This window comes from Nymphaea colorata, chromosome 7 (genome assembly GCF_008831285.2).
Source record: "Nymphaea colorata isolate Beijing-Zhang1983 chromosome 7, ASM883128v2, whole genome shotgun sequence".
In the NCBI taxonomy this organism is placed as follows: domain Eukaryota; kingdom Viridiplantae; phylum Streptophyta; class Magnoliopsida; order Nymphaeales; family Nymphaeaceae; genus Nymphaea; species Nymphaea colorata.
In genome coordinates this window covers 21,368,731-21,394,132 of record NC_045144.1, presented here as the reverse complement: position 1 = coordinate 21,394,132, position 25,402 = coordinate 21,368,731, and the positions used below count along the sequence as shown (strand labels likewise).

The following is a 25,402-nucleotide window of genomic DNA, read 5'->3' as shown; positions in this document are numbered from 1 at the left end:
TTTAATAAACAAGTCGAGTTCGAGTCATGTATATTGAGCGAGTTTGAGTCGAGCTCGAGTTAGCTCGACTCGTTGAACAACCCTATACACATTTACGCGTGCAGTGTAAAATAGGGATAATGTTATAGAGGCCCTAAAGGGTGTAAAGCAGCTGGCTTAGACTAGTGGCTGGTAGGCAGCTAGTCGCTGATTCGAGTGGCATGGACTCACTCTCCTATCACTAATGTGGAGAAGACGATGCGCAAACTGAAATGAAGCAGTGGGCTCTGACCCAATCACTAGAGTGGGTAAACATATTCATGCATGCACACACGCACGCACACACACATATATGTAAGTATAAATATATGCAATATAAAATAGATACAATTTTACAAGACCCTAAATGGTGTGGTGCAACTGGTTTATGGGCTCTCTTGAGGGAGAGGAAGCAAGGGTAGAGCCAGGGGAAAGGCATGGGCCCTGGTCCCACCTCTTTTTTTTTTAAATTTATATGTAAATTTAAAAAAAAAAATATTTGTCCTATATAAAAAATTTGAAAAATGATATTTCACCCATGTCAAAATTTAAAAACTTTAATTCAATCCCCTTCATGAAAAATTTCTGGTTTTCTTTCGCTCCTGGGAGGAAGCAATACACAAACTGAAATGCAACAGTGCGCTTCGGGCATATTGTGCTTGCCTTAGTTTGAAATAACCTTATACAATAAAGCAACTGATTTTTTAAAAGCATATGTTTCTTCAAGAAATAAAAGTGTTGTACCAGTAGTTTTGGCTTTTTTATTTTCCGTTCACTAAAACTAGATAAAGATGGACAAAAACGAAGGAAGTATATCGCCGTTCTTGCTCTCCATTATCAACGCAAATGGCTCAGAATCAGATAATCTTAAACACAGTGGTAAATTAGTTTTGGCCGAACTGTGTAGAGAAACAAAACATTCAAATTCACAAAATCATATCCAAACAGTTTAATTGTAAAGTTATCGGCAGCCGAAAGAAAGACAAAAACAAAAGATCAGACCCAAGAAAGAAACAGTTTAAGAAAAGAAATGGCCAATCCAAGAAAGAATGAGATAAAAAGAATCAATATAAGACATCCACGCCTCTCATTCTATTGAAGCTCCTTCACCCTTCCTATGTGTATCCTGGCTCAGGTTTTTGAACTAATGAAGCCTAGGACTGCACAGAAACTTAAAAAATACATGTACTGCCCACTTGCTAGAATGTCACGAATTTCATAAACTCACTGTGAACCTCCCAACGTGAGCATCTAGCGACAAGGGGATCTCCTTCAACTTAACTGGACAAAGGAAAAGAAGAATGGACAAAAGTTGGCTACTTTAGCCTGAAAGAAATGTAAATGGTTTCGATTTGAATTAGTCAAATACATATAGAATTGGATTCTGACTGCATTCGCCAGAGCCAAAATGGGAAATAAATCACCAAAACCATATTCAAGCTGTTAACTTTCGCTAAATAGCATTAGCTACTGCCAGTACTAAATCTAACTCTCCACTACGAGAATGCAGATCGTCCTCTGAAGTAATACCAACGGCTGAACATTCTAAAATAAGTCACGCATGAATTTCTATTTATTATCCTGTTAAGCAAAAGCAATACATATGCTATCTACAGCCAAACTACACAAAATAGAGAAAAATGTAGCAGAAAACATTTATCATCCTTTTATATATTGATGCTGAGAATAAATGAGATTAACAGGTGAGAAGTCTGCCAATATAGTATCTTAATACCTGATGGATTATGAAGGAAATATTTACAGTATGAAGCAAGAAGGCAACAGCAGGTGCAATGTATTTATAAACATTGATGAAATGAAGACAAGGATAAACATGCAAAACCATCGGCATCTGATTCTAGGCCATGCCAAAACTAGCAGCAATATGGTTCTGGCAAATGAGGTGGAGGCGATCCTTCATTGTGCTAAACGATGGGTAAGGTGGGAGCAGGAGCTGATAGAAGCAGGTATGAGCTGAAGGCAGATGATCAGGAGAGCAGTCATGCTTGTAGATTTGAAGATTAGTTTCCAGTCCAGCAAAACCTTTAGCTGGTAAATGATTCTGAGAGGTCCAAAAGCTAAGAAACATCTGCTGCTCCTCCGCTGACATGTTTTCAACCACCTGATAAGAACACGTCATAACAAGACCAAACCCGTCTTTAGTAGAGTTTAAATGCCCAAGCTCACAGACATGCACATGCTCAGACAGGTTGCACGTATAGTCAACTTGATGATCTTCTATCTAGCTTTTTTATCCAGTTAATCTTTGGAGTGATATTTTTCTAGATATATATATATATATATATATATATACACACACACACACACACAATAGTTTCAAATACCGTCTTCACGTTTTAAATGACGAGCTTCTTTTCGGGTATAATATGGCAAGCTTGAAAAAAGGGGGGAAAACAGGAGATTTTAAAAAGTTTAAAAAATCTTAAAAATTGGGAAAAATAAAATAAATGAGAAACTAATAAGACATACAGCCTTCTATAATAATTGTGATGATAAAATTGGAAATACATTAACAAAAACAAGTGACAAACACTCAACAAGTACAGAAGTGACAAAAGAACTTTCTAACGACTGTGCATATGCATACAACGTGCACATATATGTGGGTAAATTTCTACCCACTGATTGGATGTTTATCAGATGTACAATAATCACTGTCCCAGAGAAGGAGAACATTGCTATGTGTCTTCCCTCCGAAATTTCTACCCACTTATTGGATGTTTATCAGATGTACAATAATCACTGTCCCAGAGAAGGAGAACATTGCTATGTGTCTTCCCTCCGAAACAGCCAGCTACTAACTGAAAACATTATCAGGAATAAACAATGCAGATTGTTGCTCCATAGTCTACTTCTTTCATCAGCAATATTTTTGTTACTTAAATGCTCTGGAAACCAAGAAAGATACAACAATAAAAATGGATGCTTTTGGTCTTTTGCAAAAGGTAAACAGGTAGGAACTCTGTCTACTAAGAAATTAACAAAGTTCTATAAATAAAGGTTTGAAAAGAAGCATACGATATTAGAATGTGCATTTGCAGGCACACGTGTCTGTGTGCATGAGAGAGAGAGAGAGAGAGAGAGAGAGAGAGGTTATCTACGTTCCATGGTTTTACCTGCCAAAACCACACTATTTGACAGTCCGATTCCAAGTATCCATTGTAGTCAGTGTGTTCTTTCCATTCATCCACAGATATATCTCTATCACCTCCATGTAGCATTTGGTCTAGAATTCCCGGCTCAGCAATTTGGAAGAAAAATTTACTGTTCTTTGGATTATTAAGAATATCTCTGAAACCATGTGAAAATTGCATAACTTGTCTAGATACACGTTTCGTAAAGCGGTGCTCAATAAGCAGGTCAACAAACAGTTGCCTGTTGCTACTGTTCACACTTATGTTCTTGCCACCATTACAGAGCTCCACAGATTTCCGAGAACCCATATCTTCATATTCAACTACAAAAGAAAGTGCCAAATCACCAGAATCAAGACATTCAGCATCCATCTCCAGCAGCTGCTTGCAGCTCTCGTAGACTTCTCGTTCTTCCTCTTTGATGTCTTCCAATGTAACACGCTTTCCAGCCAAGTTGAGAACAAATGATCGTGAAAGGACAACATTCACTTGTACCCTGTGCATTAGTGCCATTGCAATCATTCGTCCACAAAACATGAAGTATTGAAGGTGCATAGGATCAACATCAGAAGCTGTCATTAAAAAAGCAACAGCGCCAGAAAAAGTAAGTTGCTTTCCATATTAAGAACCACACTACCATTTATCACCAAAGATAATACGAGTTTCATAAATGGCATATCAGAACCAGTAACTTAACCATCCATTTGTACAAAAAGTGCCAGACAAGGCCTAGAATTCTATGGATCAATATGCCGTTTGAACCTTGAAGTATGACTACAGGATTACAACTAGTATTCACAAAGCACTGAAGCAACTTTTGCGTGTGTGCACACAGGAGAGAGAGATATATGCATCATCATGGAGTGCTTTGACTGTACCTACTCCAGCTTAATGAAAACAGATCGCCAAAAGCTGCATATCCAATCAGATCTTATAAATCTCTTTAACGAAGTACATATGGCAATCATACTTCAGGTAAAAGAGGAAATGATGAAACTTGGGCACACTAGGACCATTCTATTATATATATATATAAAACTAAAAGAACAATTGTCAACAAATAAATTAGTAATTTGTGTTCAGCATTTCTTGATCAATAAAAGTAGCACATGGATTAAATTGAATCAAAACCCCATTGTTGATTGTTCCCATTTAATCACTACAACACATTTATCAACAGTAGTAGTGGAAAAGCCAAGTCAAATAACAAAGAATTTCTATACCACTGGTGTTCCAGTTGTTAAAATGAAAACTACATTGGAATTTACTTTCAAGTTCTGGACAAACCAGAGTTGGTCAACTTTGTCCCAGTTACCTATATTTCTTTGACTGTGTCCTAATCCTGTCAGGAGCCGCACCCATGCCTGGCTGTGTTGACATGGATGCAGCAAAAATATGATATGCAGTTCAAATAGCCATAAAAAATTCTTAAACTTTTTCAGAATGTAATCTAAACTTAAATGCAGCCTTTCATTAACGAAAAGCCTTTTTCTACTGTATCTTGGTCTCCTTTCCAAGCAAACATGCAACCCAAAGGTGCCCGAAGATGGTCAGAATCACAATTAGCATGACATGAGGAGTGATACAATAAGTAGACACATTGAAGCAAGTGACAGAAACTGCTACAGGGCGAACCTGAGATGCATTTTTAAAATATGTACCAAAACAAAAAAGGATTACAGGTTGAAATTTTACTCGAAAATGAAAAAAGATAAGAACAGAATGTAAATAACTAGAAAACAAAGTTGGAGAATAAGGAACTGTGACACCTACCATGGAAAATAATAAACACTAATATGAAGTAACAAAAATTCATTAACTTAGATATTTACAACGTTATGGCCAAACAAAACATGGTTGTAATAACATGATGATAGTATTGATGATGGTATTACACACTTTTGATTAAAAAAGAGTTTCCATTTATATTTTAAATCTATGATTTCTAATTTTTGCTTGGTTTGACATTCTAAAGTTTCTACTAATTCTTCAACTCTCCAAATGAGCAAGAGGAATATGATCATTCTCACAAATATCGTCCTCAGTTTTTTGACAAAATGGGGGGAAAAGGGCAAAGAACGAGATGAAAACACGTTAAATTAATTTTTACCTTCTTTCAAAAAAGCATTTTTTCCAGTTTTTTCCTTTTTTGCTTTTTTAACGTTAACATCATCTTTTTGAAGAAAAAACATGATCTCTGCAACATGATCACAACCCACCACCCAGAAAAGAGTATGAAAAGGACGCTTGTGAAAAGATCTCTAAGTCTTAAGTATCAAACTTATGAAACTTAAATACTATATGCAGTTCAAAGTTCAAACAGCCACAGACAAATTGTAAAATTTTTCAGAATGTACTCTAAACATGGGATGCAGCCTCGCAATAAGGACAGGCCATTTTTAGTGTATAACCAGCCCTTGGTCTACAACCAAAGGAGCCTGAAGAGAGTCAGAATCACAATTACCATGACAAGAGAAGCGATACAAGCAGTAGAAGCATTGAAGCAAGTGAGAGAAAATGCTACAGAGCGGAAACTGAAGTGCATTTATAAACTATGTATGAAAGACAAAAAAAACTACAAGTTGAAATTCTACAAAAAAGGTAAAAGATGGAAAAAAAAATGAAGAACAGCAGGAAAATATATAGGATATAAGATCCAAGAACAAGTAAGCGTAACAGTTAACACCTGTTATAGCAAATAATAAATATTAACATTAGAAATAACAAAAAAATTATCAAATTACAATATTTAGAACATTATAGCCGAAAAATATATATCATAATAATACCACAACATGATTGTAGGAACATGATGATAGTAATGCACACTTTTGCTTTAAAAAGGAGTTCCCTTATATATTTTAAATCTGTGTTTTCTATTTTTTGCTTGTTGTGATACTCTAAAATTTCTACTGATTCTTTAACTCTTTGGTTGAGCGAGAGGATTACGACACACCACCCAAAGAAAAATATAAAAGGAATCATGTGAAAAATGCCTTATGTATTAACTTATGCAACTTTCAAATATGATGTGCAGTTCAAATAGCCATAGAAAATTTTTAATTTCTTCAGGATGTACTCCAAACATGGGACGCAGCTGTCAAAAATGACAGGCCATTTTTAGTGTATAACCAGTTCTTGGCCACTTTCCAAGAAAACATACAACCCAAAGGAGAATTAGAAGCATGGAAGCAAGTGACAGAAAATGCCACAAAGTGGAAACTGACATGCATTTAGAATAAGTATGAAAGCAAAACCAGACTACAAGTTAAAATTCTATAGAAAAAAAAGAAGAGAATTAAAAAATATAGGGAATGAGATTGGAGAACAATAAACTATGTGTAACACCTACTATAGCAATATAATATATATCAATAGGAAAAATTTAAAAAAAAACAACTTATGATATTTAAAATATCACGGCCCAAAATTATACATCACAATAATATCACAGCATGGTTGTAATAACATGATGATGGTATTGCACCTGTTTGATTAGAAAAAGTTTCCTTATATATTTTTAAATGTATGCTTTCTATTTTTTACTTATTTTAACATTCTAAAATTTCTATTGGTTCCTTATCTCTCCAGTTGAGGGGAGGATTAAGACCCACTGCTTGGAAAACAGTGTACAAAAGAAAGCTTGCAAAAAATACCTTAAGTATCAAGTTTATGCAGTCTTCGAATAGATATGCAGCTCAAATAGCCACAGAAAAAATTTAAAATTTTCCAGAATGCACTTTAAACTTGGAATGAAGCCTATTAAAAATGACAGCCACAGGCCATTTTTAGTGCATAGGCAGTCATTGGACCCCTTTCCATGCATACATACAACCCAAGGAGCCTAAAGAATCACAATTACCATGACATGAGGAATGATACAAGAAGCAGAAGCATTGAAGCAAATGACAAGAAATGCTATACAGCAGAAACTTAGATGCATTTACAAAATAAGTACGAAAGCAAAGAAAAGAAAAAAAAAAAAGACTACAAGTTGAAAAATGGAAAAAATAAGAACATTACTGAAATATATAGAAAATGAGATAGGAGAACAAGTAACACCTACTATAGCAAATAATAAATATTAATATGAGAAATGTCAACAAAATCAAATTATGATAGTTACAAACTTACAACATTATGGCCAAATAAATAAATAAATATATATATATATATATATATATATATAAGTAATGTCACAACATGGTTGTAAATTTGTAATAACATGATGATAGCTTTGTCACAGGGGTACTGTTGTAAAGGCAGCGATGAGCGAACCCATACCAGTCAGGTACGACACCGGTACTCATACTGGTATTGTCCCAGGCACTTCTTGGGTACTGGTCAAACAGTACGGATACGGTCAACGTACCTGGGACAGTATCCATTAGATTTAGGACTCGGTCAACTTTGACCGCGTCCTTTCCTATCCAAAATTTAGGATTTCAGTTTTCTTCTTTATACCATTTACACTCAGGAAACACACACAGAGCTGCATTTTCCTACTTTGTTCAATAATTTCTTCTTTAAAATCTATAAATTTTGAATCATAAATGTGTTATTTTGTTTGAATTCTTATTTTTTATTTTATGTTATGTTGTGTGTGTGTGTGTGTATATATATATATATATATATAGACAGCCGTACCCCCATACCCAAGTGTTTTGAAAATAGTCTGAACCCCCCGTACCGTACCTACGTGACATAAGACAATAATATTGCACATGTTTGATTATAAAAATCCTTGTATATGTTAAATTTATGCTCTATAATTTCTTGTTTGTCTTGACACTCTAAACGAGCCAAACCCCTACCCTTAGCCCCCAAGGTTTAGGGCAGCATGGCGCCTGAGAAGGCAGTGTGTACCCTGATGATGCATTCCCCCCCATATGGCACAAAGAGCACTGCGCCCATGGGAATCGAATTGGTGACATCTTTTTCCACGCCACCAGCCCAACCCGCTACATCGTGCCCCTTAGGGCAATAACTCTTTAACTCTTGTGACATCTAATTTTTATATTTTTTTTCTTCTCTTCGAATGTTTAGATTTTCTGCAATTTTTTGAAGTGATTTTGCGAAATTATATCTTGACCAAAAAAACCCAAGAGAAATTAAGACAAGAAATTGCCAAGAATGAAATTAGTGATGATGGTCAAATTGATTTTAGAACACAATGAAGATTGGGAAATATTGATAATGAGCACCCCCAGGAACGTTGTATCTATCTGCTCAGACTTCTGTTGGAGATTCCATCAATACATATTTCTGCTTGCAATTAACTATGGTCAAAAAGACAGCTAGGGTCAAAGCTATAGTTCAACCAATGTTGTTTTAGACAAAGTATTGGATAAAATTTACCAATAGTAATGTTCGTAATACTCTTCTTGCAGGTGTTTTGCTAACAAAAGACTTATTGGCTCATTGGGCTGATAGGCAAAGAAGGGCTTAGACCCAACAGTGATATGCTACACACTACTAACAAGAGAATTTCCCAAGTCAAAAGAGTGAAAGGCTGAAAGCCACTTGTTCCAGAGCATCAACTCCGTTATCACAAGTCACAACCATTGGAACCAGCTGAAAATAGCTCCAATAAAAAATTATTCCCCATCTATATATGCTGGTCATAGAAATGCTTGCTGTGATTTTCGGTTAGGCATGCTGAGAAAAGCCAGCTTGTTTGCATATATAAATGAATAAAGTACAAACAAGGACTGATAGATAGCTCCATTCATTTCATATAGGCTCATTAATACCATAGTCACAAATATAGCCAAGATTTTCAATTTCCCATGCTTTTGTCACCGAAACAAAAAAAAAAAAAAAGCATTTGTATTGGGAAAACATCAAAAGAAAAGAGTGCGTACTTTCTTTTCAGAAAAGGCTTTTGTTAAAAGACAAGCTTTTTTTTAAAAGTGGACAAGCTGTAAGACAAACAGTTTGAAAGTTGAAAGATGTTTATAAACGTGAAAGACTTGCAGTTAGAAAGTTGAAACTTCTAACTTGGAATGTTGTTGATGCATTGTTATTTTTTTTATGCAGTGTTTTCTTGATATCTTGGCATGACACTATGACTTCTTGAATTGTGTGGCTAAATTATGGTGCTTATGGTTTGGTCTGACTGTTATAATTACATGTTACTTGTTAGATGCTCACTTATTTATTAATTTTGTTATTGTTATACAACTACAACGTTATTTGCTTAATTAGCAAATTCTAACTCATTTAGTGCTAATTGTTATTGTTATACAACTAGCATGTTACTTGCTTAATTAGCAAATTCTAACTCGTTTAGTGCTAATTGTTATTGTTATACAACTAGCATGTTACTTGCTTGATTAGCAAATTCTAACTCATTTAGTCCTTTTAACTTACATGTCTTATGCCTTCATTTCAGTTGTTCATTTGTTTTATTTTAGCCTATTTTTTGTGATTTTTTTTCTTTGTTCTTTTTTTGGAAATTCTCAAAACTTTCCTGAGGAAAACAACAACCTTGAACCTCGCTGAAAAATATCAGAGACACACCCATACAGACAAAACCCAAGAAATATAATTGTGACTATGATTAGAACCACATACATTATATGCATAGGTATGATATATATATATATATATATATATATATATATATATATATATGCGTATCATATGTATTTCAACCTTAGATATAGACATAAAGTTTAGCAAAAGATAAGCCATCACATATTCAGCTTGTATGTGGCTTATAAAAACTGAAATTGGGCCTGAATGATGTTTCCACAAGCTATTCGTGAAAACGCATTTTCATCTTCAACAGACATGCCCGAACACTGGCAACTCAGCTTGGTTCTGACAAGCAGCCTTTTTTGCTCATCCATGCATGAAAAAGAGGATCCCCTTGTTTATTAAAAGTTTACAACTAGAAAGGTTGCATGTATATCCGTCTTCATCACCATCATTGAATTCCAACAGATAGGAAAGTTGTAAATAGGAAGCTGGTGTCCAAAGCAACCCCATGTCCCCATGTTAAGATATATATTATGATGATGATCTTATTGCTCAGCTGAGTCATGATAAAACCCTGTAACTTGTCCAAGTCTAGTGCAAATCTTGAATCATTCACTTGTGGAGCCATATATGGCTTGGGGTGAACTATTGCCCACCCTGACCCACAGACATTTGATATGCAATATGGGATCAGAACAGGCCGTACCAACCACAGTTCAGGTTTTAGGTTATTTGCTCACCTTGAACCCAGGTTTTGAGGGCCTCCATGCCTGCCTTCAACCCTATGATTCAATGTATTCGAGTTTGCCAGATTTTATATTTCTGGTTCTGCCAATGCTAGGTTTGACTCAGAAACTAGCTGATTCTGATCTGGTTGGCCTAGTAAATAGCTGATCCTAATCTGGTTATACTTGCTAGTTTGAAGTACTGCAATGAATTTGCAGGCTGTAGTCACAAAATAACAAGTGCTAACTGATAGACACATAGTTGATGATAGACATTTTTTGCACACCCATATCCTACAGGTTACAGATCTGATGGCATCATAAGATGGTAAAATGAATGGAGTTAGGTTTGAGAACCAGTTGACTCATGACAAGACTACACATCGGTATTGCAGCTATGGCACAGGTTAAACTGAAGCATGTATGATGGAACTTGGCAGAAGCATCCACATTTACAAAGGATCACAACTGAATGTGAGCAGCCACAAACACAGATATCACCACAGAGCTGAAGGTTCCCTACCAGACAATGTATCACTTTGAGGCTTGTCAAATATGCAACAAGTAATCAAAACTTATTTGTTCAAAAGAAAAAAACATACTTCATTGCACATTCAGTAAGGTGCTGAACATGAAAAGAGATATCAACGTTCATAGACCCTGTTTAAGGGCAAAACATAATCAAATGCAAATCTTTAAGACTGAGTCACCGTTCAAATCTAGGCATGCACAAGATCCAGAATCAGGAAAGCTATGCAGAACTTGCAGCTCATGGGGTTGTAATGCTCTTTGTCAATCTTCTCCTTGGTATGGCCAAGGAAAGTTTGGAAAGAACCAACCTGCAGAACTTCATCAAATCCTAACGGACAGAGCAAACAAGAACCAAATCCCACAATTCATACACGATAATTTACAATAAAAGTAGATTCTAGTTCTCACAAAAAATATATGTCAAATGCATCCTCATATATGGGGATGAAACCCCCTGAAGGCATGAAATGCTATTGGACCAGTCCTAAAAGGTAGAAAACTTAGCCTTGCCCTTTGGACAATGCTAAAAGCTATCATGCACGTTAGCGCACACACACAAACACACATATATTTGCTATCAATGATATATATTGCAACCAAATTGCGATTTCATATTCTGAGTTGTTTTTTTATCTGATCGCATGGACAGGCATCGCTTGAATGAAAACATACGTCTCATTATCTTTATGTTGTATGACAAAAAAAAAAATACTTTCTTTAGCCCGCAAATTTGATGCATCTTAAGCCTAAGAATCCCATCACTATTTTGTCTTCTTTGACCCAAAAAATACTCTTTTTAGCATGCTAACTTGATGCATGTGTAGCCATTAAGTTTTGGATCACCAAAGAAATCTTGACACATGGTGGATTCCAGTGATCACAACTGATGGGCACTGAAGAAACCTTGCCGATCACATCCATAAGATTTGACTTACAAAAATCAATTTGGAAAAAAAAAAGTAGAAAAAGAACTCTTGGGATTGTGGGTACAATTGTCTGTATCATACAGATATACACATATGCATACATGTATAGGCACACATAAATTCATATATATACACATATACACACATGACACATGTATAGTATTAGTAATTTAGTACATATGTGTGTACATATATATATGGTGGTATGATAAGATTCACAAATATAACTAAACAGCTCATAATGCCTCCCATGAGATATTATATTCTATAGGTATCATATTACTAGGCCTGCACACAAAGATGTGCATGCATACACAAACACACACACACACAATATATATATATATATATATATATATATATACACTGTAGGTTGAGAGCAGGGAAAAGAAAGATAGTTACTGCAGTTAAAACATTGACTTTCCTCCTAAGAGATGAAAGGCAGCAGTTCTATATTCATTATCTTCTACTATACAGCGCCAAAGCTTTAAGGTAACAAACATATTTCCAGTTAGCAGTTCACGAGGTATCAGTATCAAAGTAACGACCCAAGATTATAGAACAGGAAATTACAATTTATTCACGTACCGATTATGACCATACCTTACAAATTGAATGTTAAAACTACCTACTGGTGGAGCTTATCCATTATAACAGCAGTTTTACCATGTCGTTCATAGTGAAAAAATTAAGCACGATAAATGCAACTACCTGCTACTACCCTTTTCTCCTTTTTTCCTGCAGACCAAAGCTTTCAGGAAATAATCATTCCTATTAATCCTGTTTTTCTATATTTCAGCTCTCAACATTGAAGGAAAGCTTCTAAAGTTCACGGCTCTGTGATTGAAAAATGCAGAAAAAAATCCAAAAAGATAACAGAAAAATTCAAAATGATAAGACGGCAAAAAAAATAAAAAAATAAAATGGCATCTGTATGAAATTAGTCACAAGTACTACGACTAACTCCTTAAGTCGATACTTTAGAAAGCAACAATATCCAGGTAAATCTCTACAACAACTGAACCACTATTATGGTCAGTTTGTCCGCTGACTATACTTCTTGCAGAAGATGCATACCAGGATTAGGGAAGAACCTCCGACTATCTTCTGAACATGCAACAAAAAGTGGCCTCTTCGTGTCAAAGAGTTCATTGAACACCAAGTGAAACCATTCACGAACAACACCAGGACCAGTGGCTTCTTCATCTTTGAATCCTATCAAAATGTCACGTTTCAAGTGGCTTGAACAAGACTTGCCCACATATTCATATGAAACTTCCAATAGCTTTGATCTGTCTATAAGCATCTCAAAAGGTTCTCCTAGTTGTTCATCGTCCACATCAGGAAACATTGCAAACAACAAATGCTCAATCGTCTCACCGTAAAGAATGTCCTTATGGTTAAAAATCCACAAGTGACCATCCCCCTCCTTCACGCATAGAATCAGAGCGTTTATTAGAGCGCTCCGTGCTTGTAGAAGCAGACTAAGCTCTTCTTTCTCTTGCACAAAGATCTTGGACAGATTATAAAACTCCCCCAGAAGAAGTAGAACCTTTTGGGCATCTTCATGACCAATTTTTCTGAAAACCGCAGGCTCCCCAGTCAAAAGGTCGTCCATATCATTGAGCAATAGCCTGAATTTGCACAACACTTCGATCAAAGCAAAATAGAATTCCTTCATCACTCCTGCACCTTCCAGTTCTTCAATAGGCACCGAATTTCCGCCCGAGTACCCAACGCACTCCGCTATAGCTTGGCGCACTGGCCGCATAAAAGCAGTTAATTCACCTACAGCATTAGATAAAGTTGAAGATAAAAGTGATTCCGCATCCGCGACAAAATCCGGTTTCAGTGTAGAGCCCAGTTCCTTGACATAAGTAACGACGTCCCCAATAAGGGTAAATAGATCAACGTCATCGAAGTGTTCCTTCCAGTAACGAACAACATCAACAGATTCGAGAGATAGTGCAAGAGCATGGCGGCATGACTCGTATAGTTCAGAATCATGTGCAACACAAGCAAGTCTATTACAGATAACTAAAAAAACCGAAGCATAGCAGGAAAGCGTATCTTTTCGTTCATCGGATTCAAGCGCTAACAACATCTGAATGCATTCTTCAGCACAGGCCTTATTACCATCTATAGACGACACATAGAGCATGCAGAGAGCTAATGGCGCACCTGAGTACTGGAATACCCGTCCATGTTCCACGCGAGCGCTGGTCACTTCGCCAGCAATATGCACATCGAGGAACTGAGAAACCAAGTTAGGAACACTTTTCTGCAGATACGGGAGATCGAGGTTCTCAGACATCATCCGGCAAATCGACGAGACGATCTCGTTGGCGAGCTGCCATGACCTATAATTGCTCGTGCTCCTTATCCGGCCGACCAAGTGAAGCTCGGAATCCTTCTCAATCCCGCACTCTGCAAGAGTATGTTCCATCCCCAGCTGCTTCCCGGAGTAGATGAGCCGCTGCTCGGAAACCGGTATCCCCATCCTGCGCTGGATCTTTTCATGGAGGGAACGAACGGTATCGCCGGAATTCGCGTGAAGAACTAGCGTCCGGCTATCCGGAAACGTTCTCACGAAGAAATGTAATTGTATGGTCCCATTGAAGGTCTGAATGTGACCACACGACAAGCTCCTGTCAACCAGCACCGGACTGGACTGGCCGGAGCGGGTGCGGGCTGTGTTCGGAATCAATAAGTCAGCAGAGACGTCGCTATCCGCCTCAACGCTCTCCATGTTCCGGCCCTTCGCTCCAAGTTTTCCGGCATCAGCAGGAGAATTCGAGTCTTGCACCGCGGTTTCAGAATTTCCGCGAACCTGATCACGAGGGCTGGAGTGAGCGATCGCCGAGAATGCCTTGAGAACGTTGACATCCGGAAAATTCCTCCCATCCGAGCAAGCAGCTCCGAGAATTCCCGCACCGGCGGCCAGGGGAGACCCCAATCCACGCTCCGATTCCCCGAAGAAGCCGCCGATTCCCGGAACCAGGCGATCACCCTGCAAAAAAAGGTCCCGGCTGAATGGGAAAAACTGACCGGAGTCGTCCCTCCTGACCTTAGGAAACGGGAAGTTAGCCTCGAACTCCTCGTCACTCATGAGCACGTCGCCGTCCGCTTTCCTCTTCAAAGACAACCTGTTCTCCTCCCCCTCACCGTCGCCGTCGCGGAGGTTACGAAGCAGAGCCTCCAGATAGCTGGTGTCACCAAACGACCTCCTCGCCATAGACCTCCAAAGGACCTCCGTGCCTACGAAAAGCGAAACGACGGCGGCGACGACGAGTGACGAGAACTGACCATGCAGCCGATGAGGAAGACATAACAGAGAAGCACGTAGGACGGAAAAAGGAAACTCCCCCGTGGAAGTGGAGGGAATCAGATTCAAGAAAGGGCGGACAAGGAATCCGACGCCCAAAAGCGACCAAGAACCAGGAAAACGGCCAAAACCTCCACACAGCAATTGCCAAGCCCAGAGGAAACCCGGAATCCGAAACCAGACGACGGTAACCAAACGCCCGCCCGCTTGGAAACAGAATCTCGGGAAAGTCCCCCACCAGAGCCAAATTCGCAGAGCCTACCTATAAACAGAAACTACATCAACACCAATTAATGGCGCCCCCCAAAGCAGGAGGGAAAGAGAGAGAGAAATTGAGAGCAGGAAGGAAGCGGGACGGGGGGTTTTACCAAATGAGAAAGGAGGGGAGACGACGACTCCACTGAAACCGCCCGCATTTGGAGTGGAGCCTACTCGCTTTGGACTCAGATCTGGTGCACCCTCTACAAACGGGTCGGTTCCGGGTCTCCGTTCCGCGAGTTGACGTGATCCACGAGAAGTGGACCCCATAAAAAACTGCCTGCCCTGGATGAAAGTGTGTCCTTTTTCCGGTTCGATTCAAACCCGGTCCAACATTTACAAACGAGTCGGGTCGGGTCGCTGTCTTGTGGACTAAGCAATTGTTTAATTTTTAAAGAAATTCTAAAAACCGACAAATATATATATAAACTTCTTTTATATCAAACGACAAAATATTCCATTTATATGAAGAAAATATCTTTCTTCCTCTAAGAATGAGTCGTCATTGATGAAATCTGTTTTATTATTTTATATCAAAAATTCACAAAAGAGATTCTTTCACGAGTCTTTTTCTTTCTTCTTCTCCAAGTTTTCTCCAAGTTTTAAGAAGGCGGCTAGATTCGGACGCAAGTTAGAGGTGATGAAGGGCATAAGGGAGCGGCAATTGCCTCTCTTCCAAGGTATAAAGAACCACTCCACCTTTAAAAAAAATGCATTTAGGTTCCTTTTTATAAATATTTCATTTGAAGCACAAGTAATAAATGGGTTTCAGATCCAGATATTGTTTTACATCCAAGTCTGAAATTGATGAAGATTTAATGGCAGAGTTTTACCAGATCTATGGACTCAGATCTGGATTTGTTCAGCCCGGTCTTCAGCTCTATCAAGGATTGGCACGATTGCTTTCTCGAATCTGGATCTACTCAGTCGGGTCAGTTGAAGACAAGAGGGTCCAGTTATGTTTTCTCCTTTCAAGTCTGAGATCTATGGAACCTAAAATAGACCTTGCAAGTTTACTCCAAACCGTGACCCGTATTTGGATTGGGGTCGGGCCAGACTCGGTGGTGCATGGTCCGACCCGCTGGCATTTCTAAGCGGATATTATACTTTCTGGATATGGACCCGGATTCAGATATCAAACCGTTTATGGAAGCTTTTGGATAACAGCTCATCGTTTCTAGTCCAACAAACGCGGACCGGGTCAGAGACGTCCTTTCAGTCAATGATTTCCTAGATCGTCGAGATTATACGGATCCAATACGGGTCGGCTTAATGACAAAAAGTAGATCCAGATCCAAATTGATACAGTTAAGTAAAAAAGAGTTCAATGGTATTACCATATAATTTTATCATATACTAAAAAGTGGATCTAGATCTAAATACAATGTAAATTTTAAAAAAAATTATATAAAAATTTAAAAAAATAATATACAGTTTTAATTAAAATTTAAAAACTTTAATTCAAAAGACTTCTGCTAAGAACAAAATCCTCATTCCAAATCAAAAGTAAACCTAACTAAATAAAAATAAAATTGAGCAAAAGTTGAGGAACTTAGCAATCAAGCCAAGTTCCTACTAAAATCGGATTTCGGTGGAACCACTGAGCTAAAAGATTTGCTAAATCGGCCGCATCAAATCAAAACGGGAAATCCTTTGAAAATTTTATCTGTGGAAATCACATTTAAAATACAGAAAATGAAAAATCAGAAAAAGCTTTCGAAAAGTGGTAAAAGAAGGAAAAACAATTAATGTTAAATTGATAAAGAATTTTAAAAAATATTTTAATCTTCACAGAATAGGTGGCAGCCTTGAAAATTGTGAAACCTCAGTGGATAAAATCTAAAACCGGACAATTGTTTTCGGATATCCTTTCCGTCCACCGCCTGCATTAATTATTATATGAAAATACGTCCTTCTTCTTTCAGACATCCGATAAGTTCCTTATTATTACTGAAAAAGGACCATGTGTTATTAACATAACTAAAATGATATATATATATATATATATATATATGCAAAAATGAAACTGAAAAAAATAAACATCTTTGTAAAATTACAAAAATACACATCCAGTGAAACATGAAAACATTTCTTTCCATGTTAGCAACATGATATGGATAACACTTATTACTGGACTTGCCAAAACTTTTTTTTTTTTTTTTTTTTTTTTTTTTTTTTTTTTTAAGATGAGTGGTTCATCCCCACCACCTCAAAAGGAGAAAATTGTTTCTCCTTTGTACCCATCACCTTGAGGGTTTACTTGCCTCCTGACCTATTTTGGTCCAGAGCCAAAGGGTGGTTGCACGGTTGCACTGGGTCCTGACAACAACAATGAGATTTGAACCTCAAACCCATTTAATCAATCCACGAATCTAAGTTCTTGATTAGGTTGGTGCAATGGATGGGTTAGGGTTGGTAGATAGTTTTTATTTCAAATCCTTGAAGCGTCAAACTCCCTGTACTGCAAGGGAGAGTCATTGATGTGCAAATTGAAATATGGTAAGAACGAGACTCTGAAACATTGAAAGCAGACCATGGACCATGTACTGTAAGAAAACGAGGGGTTTGGTGTGGGGTCTGGCTTTTCAATAAGATGGTGGATCTCCCTTAATTATCCGAAACAAACAGCAGAATCATATGATCTCCACATTTATCATATTTGTCTTTAATTTCTAGTTCCCACTGATGGTAAAATTTTCTCAAAATAACTCTGGATTCATGGATGTTAACTCATACCAAGCTGGGTCAAATAGAGGTGCACATCAACTCAAATTATACCAGCTCAACTAATATAAGCTCGACTTCTTTATTTTATTTTCGGAGTGAGCGAGAAGCTAATCCCACCGCTAAAAAAAATCTCTCCTCGTAAACAAGAAAAGCTCTTTTTGTGAAATACTTAGAATATCATTTCCTTTTTCGTAAATAACAACACATTTTGTGTGCACGGCCGAGCACTTGTGTGCGTACTCGGGCCTCGAACATGCGAGGCGCTCTAGTTTTGGAGGCGGACTTTTGGGTCCGTCCACCTTTGCATGGTCACACGACGTAATGAAGTCTTTTCTTCGTTGTTGGAAAATTTAGTCAAACAGGCAATTTCCTGTGCCAAGGAAAATGGAATGTTGCCGTGCTCTTCACGAAGTTGAATTCTTAGGAAATTTCAGAGACATTGGCTTGGAATCCACATATATATATATATATATATGTTGGCCGATACACCTTTTTTTTCATCAACCCCTTTGGATTTTAAATACTTATCGAAGTAGTCATGTACTTGGATGCAATTAAATTTGAATGTAGGATGTAATATCATATCTGAAATTCTGAATCCGACTCTTAAAGAATTAGACAGAATCTGATTCAGGTGTTGGACTCGGAATGGCAGTTTTCCTCCTTCAATTTCAAATGCACACACACAGAGAGAGAGAGAGAGATCGTTCAATCTCTGTCCACAGCCGGACCTAAAAAGTTGCTGAAAATGAACAATCCCTTCTCAAATTGCGGCCATAAGATTATAATTATTGTCACTACCACCTTGAGTATGGATGCATAATCTCCATGATAAACCAAGGTCCCAGGGATTCATAGAGATTCAAACAAGAAAAGCAGAACAAAGTTGCAGAAAACTATAAGAAATAAAGTAAACAGAAACAGAAAGCTGCATTACAGGGACGGTGCAATAAAAGCACATCATCAGCCTAGCCAAACAGCCAGACAGCGGCAAGAACAAGCCAAGGCAGAACAGCAGACACAGTTCTAAGGTTGACGGCCGCTGAAGGGGACGGCCCTTCGGCGAGCTCGGCCATGAGCTTATTATTACCCTTCTCCTGCTCATCCCATGAACGCACATCGACGTGCAGCTTCAGGCCTTTCTTGCAATTTGCCGACTGCCCACTGACAAAGAAGCGGCTGCCTTCACTCTCTAGCCTCACCTTGTCCAGTCCATCAGTGTACATCCGCAACGGGTTGCGCAGGTCGCAGGACTCGAACTCCTCCCTGCTCCTCAACTCCACAACACTTTCTAGAGTCGCTGAGTAAGCGAACCCTGAACAACAGTTCCGAGCATAAGCAAATTGTAGTTGCTAGATTGCCAGTAAATGGGAAAGTATATGGAAAAGCCATATATGAAGGCAACGGAAGGAATGAAAAATTTTGGAAAAATGTTACGTATGACATAGGTAATGAACGCAGAAAACATTTGTAAAGAGGAACGTGAAGCAAATGCAGAGAAGGAAACTTAAAAAGGAAAAGCAGGTTTCCAAGCAACAACGGGCCAAACCATGGAGCAGTCTCACCATTTCTTCTAGAGCTTGTATGAAAATCGCCATTTTCTTATGTTCCTAAACTGGAAAAAGGTCAGTGTGAAGCTTGCTGGAATGCTGGTATATCCTCCAGTCTCAAAAATGAACCAACAGATGTAAATGATTTGAATTCAGATAAGCTGAATATAACAAAAAATTGGATTCCATCAAATTCTGGAACATGATATACCCCTAGGGGACCTGATTTTCTTCCTCTTAACTTTTGGCAAGGATTTCAAATTCCACAGACCCCAATTAGCAGTGCATGTGGGTCAGGAAATGAACTGACCTGAGCAAGAAACAACCCAATTGGCTCTAGCAACTAAGTCATTTACTACAATCAAGTATGCTCTAGTCACGAACAGTTTCTTAAGTTGGTCATTTTTGTCAAACAAAATTTTACACACACATTCAACTTTCGGTGGTATGGCAAATAATAAGCTCAAGTTTGATTTTATTTACTGCTTTTTGTGTAGTTTAGCAGGTTAAATGCTAAAACTATTGCAAAATTTTCTTTTGATAAATGGGGGTTTTGCTTCAAACTCATGGTTAACAAGTGGCTTCTGCTATGTGGATGTGACTTAAAGTTTAAAAGTTGAAAAAATCAAACTCTGTATGTGTATAAATATACATATAATTTTAAAAACTGTTGATTATACATTCCAAAACTCTTATACGTCATGACTTATACATCAAATCATGTACTGTGTAGTGATCTCCAGGTTTTCAAACATGGAGATCACATTTATTCAGTTTGTTTTGTAAAAGACATCTCTAGAACATGAGTGCCAACCATAAAGTTCTTTTCGAACTTCAAGGGTAGCAAAATCATTTTTACATCTTATTGGGCACTACGTAACCATGATAAACCAGTATCTACAATCAGGTTAATATTTCTTAAGCTAACTTTCGTTTCTACGCCTGTTTTTTTGTCTATAATTTGAAAAAAGATCGCCATTTAAGATTTTTCTAGTCATACATTTCATGAAAACTACCAAACAAGGCACCGCAGGAAACTAAAGAATGATCATGAAATGCAGTGCTATTGAAAAGATAAGTGCAGCTAACATTTTTCATTTCTCAAAAAACAGAAGTTCACTCAAAGCTCTTACTTGACAGTTTACATGAAAAGTATGAACTATATTAAAAAGAATCACGAAATGCAGTCATCTTTTCAAAATCACAGTCAGACAATAAGCCCCAAGAAGAAAATTTCCCTAGTTATTTAGCATGACTAATGTGCAGTAACTACACAAAAAAGTTGGCCCTAGTTTGCAAAGTAAGATATTTTAGTAGTTACAGGGCGGGGAATTGATTTACACAGAAAGAGACGAAGGACGGGAAAGAAGGATGGTACATCTGGTCTTAAATGGACCATCATGACTGGGTGTAGTGGGTTGAGTAGTCACGTGAAGACGCTGACCTTGTGACTGTTAGGTCACTGAAAAACTTAACCAACTTTGCCCGCCATCTAAGGCAGGTGAGATGGTGATGTGAAATGGGATATTGAACCGATTTCGATCGGATGCTGTCGTATGATTATATATAGTCAATGTTGCCAGTTTGCCAGATAATTGTCTGATGGCTAACATTAAAAAATTCGTCGGGTAAAACATGATAAATCGTTGATAAATGCATTTAAAACTATTACTAATGCTACTGTACCTACTGTTACTGATAAATTTTTTTAATTCAGTATAGTAGAATTGAAATATATATATATAAGGTTTGGATTTCTCTATTCAAGAGAAATATTCCGGCTTCAAACAACAGAAGACAGTGCATGATAATGCATCCAACGGTGCGTTTGATTATGTCTCAGTACTTTCATTGGGTTACCATAACTGGACGGATGTTGCTGGACCTAAGCCTCAAAGACGCCACCGTCCGGTTTGGGGAGGGGAGAAAAAACTTCCAAATAACGTTATGAAATATGTTTCAACAAAAATCAGTTTCAGCGAGCAGTCACGTGAACTTTGGACCGTCAAAATCTCAGGCAGCACCCTCTTGTCCTTCTCAACAGACGGTCTGAATTGACGACAGAAGTTTAAATCAGAGGAAATTGACATGGACGGCCAAGATTTCAAAATAGAATTGACACGTAAAGAAGGGGACAGATTGGCATTACTTTGCCTGATGAAAATTCTGGAAAACCAGAAAAGTTGTGGAAAATATTGAGATATTTTAAAATCTCGTGTTTCCATTCAAAAGATTTGGATGGGCTTGTGTCACTGTATGTTACCTGGAGAAACTCCGGTAAAAAAAGAAGCTCCGTTAGATTAACCAATTTTAAAAGAGCTTCAGGTTTTCTCACGTTATATTGGCTTTGAAAAAGTTAGTTGGTGAATTTTCCACACACCATCGACTCAAATGCCTGTTTTTAATCTTTTTCTTATCATTTTTACTTATTTTTCTTTTATTTTTTTCTTATTTTCTTTAATAAATTATAAAAAGCAAGTTCAAAACCAATTTCAAGATTAGTAGTTTTAACTCAAATATACAATCATTTTTCTAAAGAGTAAATTACAATTAGCAAGTTGTCGAATTAAGGTGGGGGCTGGTAGGTGAGCAGTTTTTATTATTAAGAGCATCAACTTTTGATGCTCCATGCTCTTAGAAAGTCACTTTTAACGCAGCAATTGCACCACCTCCAAAATTAAAATGATTACTTTAACCTTTTAACTTTGCAAAAGCACAGATCATAGTGACTGTTTGAAAGTTGAAACTGATATACAGTCTTCATCCTAACACTTTTTTTTTTCTTCCAAATTTGCTTCTTACCTCGTGATCTTCTTTATTTTTTACAATGGTAAATCTGCTTTAATGGCTCGGTATGTGGAGCCGGTATATTATCTTCATTATTCTCATAAGATTCCATATGCTGCAAATACTTGGTGCCTTGAACGTGCAAACAATTTTTTTCTAATTTAGCTCCAATCTCTCCTGCCGTCAAATCAAAGCATAAGGTTAGAACATCACATTTATTTTTTAATTTTGTTAGTTGCACAGTAACTTTCCTTACATGAATCTCGACCCTTGGATTACAAACCAACGGTTGTAAAAATTCGGAGACTAAATCAAACAGGGTAGAGAAAAAACATTATTATGTTTGCTTAAAAATATGAAGAAAACCTGATTCAAATAATCAAGTAAGTGGCACCAAGCTGATTTTTTTTTTTACAAAAATTGTTGAAACTTTCGATTTTTCCTGAATTTGTTGAATTTTAAAGTTATTTAAAACCTGAAAATAACGGACACGACCCCATTCTTTGTGTGCCTTCCAAACGATTCGCTTTTACCGACAATGACAGCATCGGCGTACGTTTTTTCCGGCAGATGGGAACGGCGGTCCTTATTAAGAGGAAGAAAATCGAATATCGTAAATTCCGAGACTCCGCCACCGTCGTCCCGGTACGTCGTTCGCACAATATACACAAGCACAGCCAATACCAAAGACCGCACGCATGACGCAACAACAGATGACTTAAATCCGGTTCGAGATTCACACTGATACGGATCGGCGCACAGTACTTGACTAAATCCCGAAACGCTGAGCCCGAACTTGGCGCGAGAAGCGAAGCGCGTCTCCCGAGGAAGCCCGCGGATTCGTTGAACGCACGTAAACTTCACGGAAGATGCCGCGGCCATTACCGGCGCGCCAAACGGGATCGTCTCAAGGCGAAAACCCTAACGGAGGAAGAAGAACGAAGAAGGCAGGAGGACTTACAGAGGTTGTCTCCGACTCTGAACATCTTGCCGGTGGCCCAAGCGCCGACGTCGGAAGCCGCATCCCAGCCGCGGTCTTCTCCCACGACGTGATGCATCTCCTCCACGCACGAGCCGCCGGGAAACATCAAGCCCGCCACCATCGCCGCCACCATGAGGATCATTCCCCTCCTACCATCCATTGTCTCTCACCCTCACTCTCACACACTCTCTCGCTCCGATGACGGTTCAGAAATTCAAAGGGCACTCGAGAAAGAGGGAGGAGACGGAGAGAGAGGAATAGAACGAAGATGGGGAGGAGGCAGAGGAAGAAATACTGTCTCCTTTCTCTCTCCAGGAATCGGGGGAATGGTAGCCGAGAGGAAGGAAAAGGAGGAAAGGGGGAATGGTAGGTACCAGCAACGAGCAAGTGTGACACCACCACCTTCGCTTTTTCAGTATACGTATATTGTTTACGGAACTGTTTCCCGTACCGGTTCGATATCCGATACGGACTACTGAGCCGATAGGCCTTGGCCTTCTTTTTACTATTTTTCATTTAAAAACATAATCAGTAGAAATCTAAGTTCAATTTAAAAATATAATCAGTAAAAATCTAAGTTAAATTTAAAAATATAATCAGTAAAAATCTAAGTTAAATTTAAAAATATAATCGGTAAAAATCTAAGTTAAATTTAAAAATACTTAACATCTTAAGGCCCGGATAGACCAAGATCAGTGCAGTGTAGGAGTTGAAACTTGAAAGGACGCATGTTGTCCGGTACAATCAAGACAAGAACGATGTTTGCAGTAATGGTGTGGAACACGACATGGAATGGAAGCCGGAAAGCTAGTTGGATCACTATTTCACGCTATAATATTTAAAAAATGGTTTTATTTGTGAAAATGATTATATTTAAACAAAAATTATGGTTATGGAGTTAAATAAAATGTTTTAAAAATATTATGCGGATAATTGAAAATATTTCACAAATTGGGATGGCATTGAAGATACTTTCTAGAAGCTGAAGCTCCTTCCAGGTAGACACATCACTAATTGATGACTGGATTTTCATCGGTCCAACTGGCTATGGTGCGCTCCTCTAAGTCACATTTTACAGGCGTAGATGACACAAAACAACATTTTATTTCTAATGGTGGTAGGGATAAATTGAATTAGTGAATAACAACAATACGGCGTTTTCTAAATGATAGAATAACCTAGGTTTCTTAAGTCAAATAAAATAAAATCATTGTTTTGGTTTCATGTAAGACCCCAAAGTTTTAGTCTTGTATCTAATATTGTCATGGAGTTAAAATTGTTGGTTGTCCTGGTTTTAATTTTTTGGATGTTAAAACCGAAACCATTAGGAGGCAAGTTGGGATCTGCCAGACTAAGAACCCGAGCTTAGGAACCAGTTAGGTTGTTACAACAATTTCAAAGCACGGTTCAACACTAGAACGTGGGGTCGCATACATATAGATACGTATGTCTTAAGAGGGGTAGATTATAACACTCCAAAAATTTAGTCTTGCATTTAAGATTGTCAAGAATCTTCACAAACTTATAAAAAAAATTATAAAAAGATTGTTAAAAATGATTACATGTCTTGATTTCTAGATTTTTTAGGCTTAAAACAAAAGCTTCTAAAGGGCGTATTGAGATCTGACCAAGGGCTCAAACCGGAAAGTAGGTCATGTCATTACAACTCAAATACACAAATTAAGTTTCTAAATTTATTGTTGTTTAGAAAATTACATGATCCTTGCGTAAGGAGGTCAATTGTTGGTTTTGATCGTAGTAAGAAATATTATGTTTTTTTTTTAAAACACGTTAAAAAAAAGTCAGCCAAAAAAAGAGCAGAAAAAAAACACGGTTTTTTCAAACACCCAAAAAACACAAAAACTAACCCATATTTTCTCATTTTGAGTTTTTTCACAATTTTTCATTTTGACATTTTTTGTGTTCCTTATATTT

The 25,402-nt window shown here is 37.8% G+C and overlaps 2 protein-coding genes across 3 annotated transcripts; both read right to left on the bottom strand.

Moving 5' to 3' along the window:
- Positions 1-1,661: 1,661 nt before the first annotated feature.
- On the bottom strand, positions 1,662-15,551 carry LOC116257398 (E3 ubiquitin-protein ligase UPL5). 2 transcript variants are annotated; one of them, XM_031634110.2, is made up of 4 exons: positions 14,020-15,551; positions 12,916-13,626; positions 3,156-3,745; positions 1,662-2,140 (listed from the first exon to the last, which is right to left on the bottom strand). In XM_031634110.2, the coding sequence occupies exons 1-4, from the start codon at positions 15,071-15,073 to the stop codon at positions 1,877-1,879; spliced, it is 2,619 nt and encodes an 872-aa protein (XP_031489970.1). In that variant the 5' UTR covers positions 15,074-15,551; the 3' UTR covers positions 1,662-1,876. The 2 variants fall into 2 exon arrangements, with proteins under 2 accessions (XP_031489970.1, XP_031489969.1); XM_031634109.2 differs by having other exon boundaries at positions 12,916-15,551.
- A 3,340-nt stretch (positions 15,552-18,891) lies between these two features.
- LOC116258138 (umecyanin-like) lies at positions 18,892-23,854 on the bottom strand. The gene is made up of 2 exons (XM_031635271.2): positions 23,447-23,854; positions 18,892-19,463 (listed from the first exon to the last, which is right to left on the bottom strand). Exons 1-2 carry the CDS (start codon positions 23,625-23,627, stop codon positions 19,117-19,119), a joined length of 528 nt encoding a protein of 175 aa, XP_031491131.1. The 5' UTR covers positions 23,628-23,854; the 3' UTR covers positions 18,892-19,116.
- Positions 23,855-25,402: the final 1,548 nt, after the last annotated feature.